The 9470-nt window shown below is 37.8% G+C and overlaps 1 protein-coding gene across 1 annotated transcript; it reads left to right on the top strand.

Annotated features, from left to right (window-relative positions):
- Nucleotides 1–547: 547 nt before the first annotated feature.
- On the top strand, nt 548–8294 carry LOC306986042 (NUAK family SNF1-like kinase 1). Its single transcript, XM_079588887.1, has 7 exons — nt 548–922; nt 3789–3909; nt 4042–4193; nt 4905–4970; nt 5922–6041; nt 7400–7532; nt 7612–8294. Exons 1-7 carry the CDS (start codon nt 728–730, stop codon nt 8223–8225), a joined length of 1401 nt encoding a protein of 466 aa, XP_079445013.1. The 5' UTR covers nt 548–727; the 3' UTR covers nt 8226–8294.
- The last annotated feature ends 1176 nt before the right edge of the window (nt 8295–9470 follow it).

Raw genomic sequence — 9470 nt, 5'->3', positions numbered from 1 at the left:
ACAATACCAATAAAAGCTCAGCAACTAATATATAAATATTATGTTCAGTTCTATTTGTAAATTGTAAATGATCATAATGTCAGTCACTAAATGATCTTTGACATTTAGGCCTTCATATAGTTTTTCCCTAATAGCTTCAATTTCAAACTGCTCGTAACAGAAATGCACTGAAAGTGGAGACTTTAGACACAGTAAATACAATAGCCTATGTCAGATTTACATTATATATCTCTAAGAAATTGGTATCTGTATATATCATTATGCTATAGACCTTTTCTCACAACAAACAGTTTTCTGAGACATTTTTGCTACTTTTTTTGATGGAATTTTGTCTTTAAAAAAATAACGTCCTCTCTGAACAGCAAACCATGGATGTAAAAGCCATTGAGTTGCAGTCACACTGATTTTGCAGGGTTTTCTGTAAGGTTGGATTGAGGTCAGCAGTCCCATCCATCAGAGGCTGGCTGGCATTGATGCGCGTCACCTGATGATTGACAGCAGGACTCCACACCCCTCCCACTTCTCACCATCCCACCGCATAAATATTGGCAGACGATGTTTGAGACGTTCAACATAATATGAACATGCTAGTGTCCTTTCCTATTAATAGGACATGCTAGTGTCCTTTCCTATTATGTTATCCCGTATATGTCAGAAAAAATATTTTTAAGTCCGTTCAAAACACGACTCACTTCCCAGGTGAGCAGAGCCTCCGCGCGCGGTTGCCATGGAGCGGCAGCGGGTCACTGACGCGGCCTCCACACACACACCGGAGGAGCGAGCGCAGCGCCAGACTTCATGCGGAGTGAAGAAACACCATCACACACACAGGCTCAAGCGCCGGTATGAAGTGCTGGAGACGCTGGGCACGGGCACGTACGGCAAAGTCAAGCGCGCGGTGGCGAGACAGTGTGGAAAAACGGTGAGCGACATTGCTTTTCTTGTAGTTTTGAATTCACGTCACTACATGCTGATATGAAACATTTGAATGATCTATCTATCTATCTATCTATCTATCTATCTATCTATCTATCTATCTATCTATCTATCTATCTATCTATCTATCTATCTATCTATCTATCTATCTATCTATCTATATATCTATCTATCATTTCCTCTTTAATCTACTTAATCAGCAATGCAATTCAAGGTGGTAAATTTTTTTTTTTTTTTTAGATTATTTGAAATTTACAGTGCATAATAAAATGGAAATATCAGGGATTTAAAAAAAATCGGTTTTCATAACTGTAAAAATCATGGACATAAAATCCTGAGGAATTATAGAAATATTCATATAATGTAATGCAATGATAACCAACCAGAGTAACCCCATGGATTACTTAAGGAGGTTTAGGGATTTTGATTGTGCTTTGTTAGCTAAACCTTGAAAACTAAAAATGATGACTTTCATTATTATGATATAGGGTAAAATAGTTGCTTTAACAAATTCAGTTTTTAAGAAAGAAGTTGGGCTTGGTTCACGATTTTACATATACTTTGTTTGATGAGATTGAAATCCAGCCATACAAAATGGCAAATTGTTTTGCTTTTGTGAAGCATCCGATCTGGTTTTGTGACTTTGTAAATAAGTTCACTGGGGTCTTTATTTGAGAAAATGTCAATATGATGTGTCAAAACAAGTGTCTCAAGTGTCTCAATAAATGGAGAGGAGACCTCTTCACTGATTTTCATCCACATTATTGATTGTTTTTCATTTAAAAGTGAATCATTATAATAATAGCAATTTAATCATATCAATAATAATGCTAAATGATATCAGTTCGGGTTTCAGAGTTGGCATGATGAAGGCATACTTGAGCCTGTTGCTGAGATCATATATAAAGTGTAAATGATGCCTTTCTATAAAATTATAATGATTTGACAAAAAAGTATTATGCAGTGAAAATTAAGAGTTATGGAAATGTATCGGCAGAAGTTCTGACAAAAACACTAAAGTATTACATTTTAAAGTTAACTGAAGTAAATTCACAAGTAGGCCTATTAAATAAATAAAATAAATAATTGATTTAACTTGAAATTAAGTATTCCCAAAAAATATGGCGTTAATGTTTTCTTTTCTTATTATAGTTCCTAATAATAGCTAAATTGTATTGATTTATTTAATAAAAAATTTATAATGACTTTTTCTATTTTAAAGAGTAATATCCAGTTTGTCCTCTGATGTCAGTTGGCCTGTCTGCCATTCAACACAACTTTACTTAGCAATTCACCTCAGTTAATTACTCTTGGGGTCTTACTTTTGGGGTCATCCAATAGGTGCGTGTGTGCGTGTGTGTGTGTGTGTGTGCGTGTCTACTGTAGTTAGACCTGATGTTAGCACACTTAATTAAATACTTATCACTCAGTCTGTCATTTAACAAAAACAAAGGAGATATTTCCCCTAGCCTGCTGTCTGCACTCTTTCACAGCCTGAAAACGTATGAGCGCTTTAATGGGAAAAACTGTCCAATCAGATTAGAGCAGCAGCTGAGCCTCTCTCTCACTCTGTCACTCATCTGGACTCAGAGGTGAAGTATTCCGGGATCCAGGAGCCTTAGCATAGCTGGGATTCCTGCAGACAAACACTAACAGCATTCAGAGGGAGCCGGGTGCTGTGTGCATGTGTGACAGGGGAGCGAGGCGTCTCTCCACATCTCCTGATTGGGGTCAGAGGTGCTTGGCAGATTCCCAGATGCCACTACCAGTGCCATAATACAGACAGCAGGTTTCGGCCACCTCCATTAGAGTTTTTTCAGTGATAAAATTTCGATATTCCACGCTAGAGACCCGCTCAGAGCGGGTCGAGTAGGACCTATTACTTTTGGTGCCGTGACCCGGATGGTATTGAGGTTTAGGGGGGTGAGTGTAACAGATGTAGGCCAGTAAGAGCTATGAATGTAAACCTCACTCCCCTGGCCTTAGGAGGCGTGCTAAGAAGAGATGTATTAAAGTTTATATTACTTGTGGTATTCCACAATGGAGACCCGGTTCGAATCCCGCTCAGGGGTGCGTTTCCCGAACAACTCGCTGCTTAACTATCATAGTACAGTGCATCATTGAAGAAATCAACTAGCTAGTCACGACTGTTTCCCGAAACCAAATTTTCGCAAATGGGCCACGTTGCTTAATGACCTCACGCAGGTATTGGAGTAATAACTTATTTTAATGAATTTGTTTGACATCGAATTAATGCTAGATGTGCTATACATTACAGACATAACATGTATTCTAAATAAAAGATACAGTTTGTACTAAATGTCAGCTTGCTTATTTGGCTCAAGATAAGGATTTATTGAGTCCACATGTAATGCAAACAATAAACTGCTACTAACCACGAGTCGAGAGCTGTCGTTCAGACCACACAACTTTGCGATGCTGTTTGTGAATGTTCGTTGGAACGATGGTTTCGGGAAACACAGACTCGTTGAATTATGCTGATAACGGCGGAACTTGCGACCATAGTTGGTTAACGATGCTTTTGGGAAATGCTCCCCAGAACGGGTCAGGTAGGACTGTTATATCTGGTGCCGTGACCCGGATGGGAGTGAGGTTTAGGGGGATGAGTGTAACGGACGTAGGCCAGTAAGAGCTGTGTATGTAAACCTTACTCCCTGGCCTCAAGAGGCACGCTAAGAAGAAATGTATTCAAGTCAATAATAATTGCTTTTTCCATGTATTTTTGAATAACTTAATAAATGAGCATCACATGATTGACCCATATTCTTACAGACATTCATGCTTTGTTCAATGATGTGTTTGATTACAATGTGTCTGTTTGTGTGCTTCAGGTGGCTATTAAATCCATTAGAAAGGAGAGATTAAGGGATGATCTGGATAGGGCTCACATCCAGAGAGAAATTGAAATCACCGCCTCTCTTACGCACCCAAATATCATCCGTCTATACGAGGGTAAAACACAACAGTCTCACACTACGAATTTGTTTGTCACATATCCTAATGCCAAATGCTGTATCATAGAGATTAAGAAACTCCCATTAACCCAACAAATGATTCATGACATGTGTGTGGATATGTTTTCAGTGTTTGAGAGCGGGGAGAGGATTGTGATGGTGATGGAGTACGCGAGTGGAGGAGAGCTTTACGAGTACATTCAGGAGAAACAGAGACTGTCAGAGGACGAGGCCAGACACTTCTTCGGACAGATCACCTCTGCTGTGCACTACTGCCATAAAGTAAACACACTTCTGTTCTTAAATTCTCATGCCATTCATTCTACATATGTTCTTGAATAGGCATTTCAATCATGACAATTCTCTAGTGGAGATTTAAACAACATTTTATTGATATGAATGAAATGTATAGGCTTAGTCTGCTACGCTGCACTAAGCTAATGCTAAAACATGCACACAAATACAGGCACTATGAGCTGCTGCAAGGAAAGTAGGGAGAACACCCCTAGCAGGTTTAGGCAGGTGGTGCGGGGGACGGAGAGGGGCGAGGAAGATTCCCATGCAGCGCCGCACTGAGTTGAGCCAGTTTGGGACGGAAATAAAAAAGTTACGTAGAGTGAACAAAAAAATTGATTGGCCATGCAGCCGGCTTCAGGAGAACCAATCAGCTGCTCAGAATGTATTTCACCTACAAATGCTAATAAATGTATCAAATTATACATTTATCAAATGATAACGAAACTGAATATCACTAAAAATACTGCAAACAGACTTTGCCTCAGCAGTTAAAAAAAATTAGTACTGTATACAAATTATATATTTATATACAGTATGTAAATTTCTATTTAGTACGATTTTTTATCTCAACGCTGTCTGTATATTAAAATCAGCCTTGAAATCAAAGATTTTTCAATATTAGGACTACACTCTGTAAACAAAAAAATTGTAAATAGGATTTTTTAAACATTTTTATTATCTCTTGTTATCCCTCAGAATGGTGTGGTTCATCGTGACCTCAAACTCGAGAATGTACTTCTGGACAAGGACTTAAATGTGAAGGTAAACAATTCAAGCCCAAACTGATTAATGAAGAACTGACATTATGTTTCATGCATTTTCATTTTTCATCACATTACAGAAACTGATGAATCCTTTGAGAAAAGCAATTTACACTTAATGCACTTAGAATTTTTTTAATCATAAGTAGGCTACGATGGACAAAATAACAGAAACACTATATAAAATAAAAACCCATCAGGTAGAATTATGCTTAATCATCTTAATTTTCCTGGAATCTGTCAAAAAAAAAAGAGTTGGGAATGTTATTTCTGAGGGATGATGAAGTATTAATCGACTCGAACCCCAAACATCCCCATGAAGGTTTAAGGATGTGCAGATCTGGTGGCCATGGAATGCATTTGTCTTCATCCTGGTGTTTACGAAATCACGCTTCAATTACTTTAGCACTGTTTATTGGAGCATCATCATCCTGGAATATGAAGGAACATTATAAGGGAACAATGTTTGCATTATTTTGCACAATAGAACAGCTTCATTCCTTGGTCATTACAAACCGTATAGCAATCATTGGATCAGATCAGATGACTCTTGCAAAATTCTTAAACCTCACCATGATTCATAGTTGGTAACAGACAGGCATCCTTTGTCTCCATATGTTAACTGGATTTTCTTTTCTTTTATTCATTATTCGTTATATAGTCTGCTTTCGAGAGTCACAGATGTTTCATTTCATATGTAAGCTCAATTTATGTCTAATTGCAAGAAATTCTGCATAAACCTTCATATTCATAAGTGTTTGATGGTCAGTGTAATATGATTCATGTCTGCAGCTGCATTTATCATTATAATTCTGCTTCAAAATCAAACACCTTTCATATGGACGTCTGCTATTTGTATCCACCCTGTGTGAATCAGAAATAGATCAATCGATGTAAGTCACCCATTTTAACACAGAGTTGATTTGTCTCTAATTGCTCTGTTTGTTTGTAGCTAGCTGACTTTGGCTTGTCCAACCGCTACACGAGAGGCCGGCGTCTGGACACTTTCTGCGGGAGTCCTCTGTATGCTTCACCAGAGATTGTCAACGGACTTCCATACCACGGCCCTGAGGTGTCCATCAGTCTCAACAGTTTGCCCACCCTTGTGAAAAGAAGTATACTAGCGTACTTTATAAAGAGTACTTATTACAGAAATAATATGTGACCCTGGATCACAAAACCAGTCTCAAAACCGGGCAATAGCCATTGTATGGGTCAAAATTATAGATTTTTCTTTTATGCCAAAAATCATTAGGATATTAAGTAAAGATCATGTTCCATGAAGATATTTTGTAAATTTCCTACCGTAAAAATATAAAACATTTATTTTTGTGAGTGAATGCAGCACAATCGCGAACATAAATGCACAATTTTCTCAATGTTGCGATTTTTTGCACCCTCAGATTCCAGATTTTCAAATAGTTGTATCTCGCCCAAATATTGTCCTATCATAACAAACCATACATCAATGAAAAGCTTATTTATTCAACGTTCATGTGATGCATAAATCTCAATTTTAAAAAATTGACCCATGTGACTGGTTTTGTGGTCCAGGGTCACATGTACTTTAAGAGAATACTGTTAATTGCAGTGAAATGAAAATGTATTATAGAAATTTATATTAAACGTAAATATTTAAAATTAAGAATGCTTTTTGGACCTACTTAAGTATATATTAATATGTAATTTCATAATTACTTCTATTGTCTTTAAAACATGGTTTAAAGTGTGCTGCTTAATGTACTGACAAGCATTTATGGTACATTTATCTGAATGTAATTTCTATAGAAATGTATTATGTTATGTATTTAAATATATTCGTAATTGCAGATTTGTAATGACAAAGTTGCATTTGAATATATGTACTTTAAATGTAATATCAAATAACACACTACAGTTAAATTATAATCATTATAATCTTATTAAGTACTACACGTGCTTCAGTTTGTTAGTCAACACATCAAAACAAGTACTTCTTTAAAACGCAACAAAAGATTATTAAAACATAATGATTTCAAATATACTTTAAATTAGTGTGCTTTTTAAAAGTGAAAATTCTGTCATCATTTACTCACCCTCATGTCGTCCCAAACCCGTAAGACTTTCGTTCATCTTCAGAAAACAAAGAAAGATATTTAAGATATGAGAGATTTCTGTCCCTCCATTGACAGTCTATGCAACTACCATTTCAAGCCCCAGCAAAGACAGTAATGTGAAAGTATCATGAAAGTAATCCATGTCTCCAGTGGTTTAACCTCAAATTTATGAAGTGATGCAGGTGCTTTGTTTGCTTAAAAAAACATAATTTACCACTTTATTTAGAAAATAATAATCTCCAACGTGCTTCTTATTCACAAGGGCGTTTAATACTTAAAATCCCACTGCTTGTACAGCAAACACGTCATAACCGATTCTGCACGTGCTCTTCAGGTGGACTGTTGGTCTCTTGGTGTGCTGTTATATGCTCTGGTTTACGGCTACATGCCTTTTGATGGCACAAGTTACGGCATCCTTAGAGAGCAGATCCGCCAGGGACGATACAAGACCCCTGATATCCCATCGGGTGAGATTCACACGCTTCCATAAATCTGCTCTCCATCATGAACGAGAATTAACCGTGACTCTTTCCATTCTTCTTACAGAGGCATGTTCATTGATTGGATGGATGCTCACCGTAAAAGTCGAGGACAGAGCCACTGTGGAAGACATCGCCAACCATTGGTGGCTAAACCGAAACTGTCCCAACATCCCAGATGCTTCATTCTCAGGAGTTACAGAGAGTAAACCACACGCTTCTACCCTCCCGAGAACGAAACATAAGGAAAGGACATTCAGCGGCTCTTTTCTGCCGTCACCTCTTGAAGCGTCGTCCCACCACCAGCACATGAACCTGCCAAAGAAGGGCATCCTGAAGAAGCTCTACCATCAGGTTGAATACGCATCTCTCTCCGAGCACTCAGACAGGACTGGGGCCGCTGGGAACAGTAAGCCAGACACTAGAGAAGATGTGGAAAGATATGGGACTGATACCGGGAGAAATAGGAAGGGGATTCTTAAGTGTAACGGAAAGTTCTCCGGTGTTTCTCCAATCACATCGGCTCCTACATGGTCACACGGTTTCAGCAAAACCAGCCGAGAGTCTGATGGAGGTGGACAGCAGGAGATGCAGTTTGAGATCAAGATCTCCCTGTGGAAAACACACGAGTCTACAGGACTACAGTCTCCCCAGAATAGCTATTTTGATCATTCACACTGACTATACATGTATGAATTCAACTACAGGTCAAGGTTTACAATAAGGTTCAATAAAGGAAGAGTTCACTTCAAAATGAAAACTCTGTCATCATTTACTCACCCCGAAGTTGTTTCAAACCTGTATTCCTGTCTGGTAACTTTACTTGAAGGGGTGTGCATAAGACTGACATGACACCTTCAAAATCATGACACATGTCGTGAATATGAAAAAGGTTTTATGCATGTTTATGACAACTGTTATTAAGTGTCATTGACTCAATTATGAAATTTTTAATGAAAATATGACATTGTTTGATATGTCTTTGTTATGAAAACTTGACATAAACCAACACATCATAACCTGTCAGTGTCTTTGTCATGACGACATTACCAAGACAACATAAATTGTCATACAAATTGAAATGTTATAATGGCCTCATGACAGCCAATGTCAAAACCAACCACCTGACAGTTTAATGTAACGTTAACCCATAAAGCTAAGTGGTTTCTTAAGTTTGATAATTAATCTGCTTTGTCATGTTTATGACAAATTTATGACAATTTATGTTGTCTTGGTAATGTCGTCATGACAAAGACACTGACAGGTTATGATGTATTGGTTTATGTCAAGTTATCATGACAAAGACATCTCAAACAATGTCATATTTGCATTAAAAATGTAATAATTGAGCGAATGACACTTAATGGCAGTTTTCATAAACATGCATAATACCTCCTTCATATTCACATCTGTCATGTCATGATTATGAAGGTGTCATGTCAGTCTTACACCCCTTCAAGTAAAGTGTTACCGAATGTCTTTCTTATGCTGAACACAAAAGAAGATATTTTGAAAAAGGTTGGTAACCAGAGTTGATGTAATTTCACAATATTTCTGTTTTTTTCTGCAGCTTTGGTGAGCATAAGAGACTTCTGTCTAAAACATTAACAAAAACGTACCGATCCCAAACAACCCACCCAAATCTTGCCTTACATTTTGACTTTCACAAAAGTGAATAATTTGACTTGCAACCCTCACAACAGTCGAACATGCAGCAGAACAACCCGAGGCATTACAGCTGCTAAGATAATGTGTACTGTGTGATTGCTAATAACCCAGGTCAATTCGTTTATTTGCCTCAGAGGAAGTTAAAGCAGCCACAAATGCACTAATCCCAGCCCAAAAGAACAGAAGGCTTTGTGCAGAGCTACAGTCGTGCCATTCTCAGATTGTCCTGGTATACTGGCAAGAGTTTGAGGGCATGCT

This window comes from Phoxinus phoxinus (assembly GCF_949152265.1).
Source record: "Phoxinus phoxinus genome assembly, chromosome: 18".
Taxonomy (NCBI): Eukaryota; Metazoa; Chordata; class Actinopteri; order Cypriniformes; family Leuciscidae; genus Phoxinus; species Phoxinus phoxinus.
The sequence above is the reverse complement of the archived record's forward strand: the minus strand, read 5'-3'. Positions and strand labels throughout refer to the sequence as shown.

Excerpts from the sequence above, each read along its gene's own strand:
- LOC306986042 (XM_079588887.1), top strand. The coding sequence starts at position 728 with ATGGAGCGGCAGCGGGTCACTGACGCGGCCTCCACACACACACCGGAG. Across the intron at positions 4,971-5,921 it reads ACAAGGACTTAAATGTGAAG|CTAGCTGACTTTGGCTTGTC; the intron begins GTAAACAATTCA and ends GTTTGTTTGTAG. Across the intron at positions 7,533-7,611 it reads GACCCCTGATATCCCATCGG|AGGCATGTTCATTGATTGGA; the intron begins GTGAGATTCACA and ends TTCTTCTTACAG.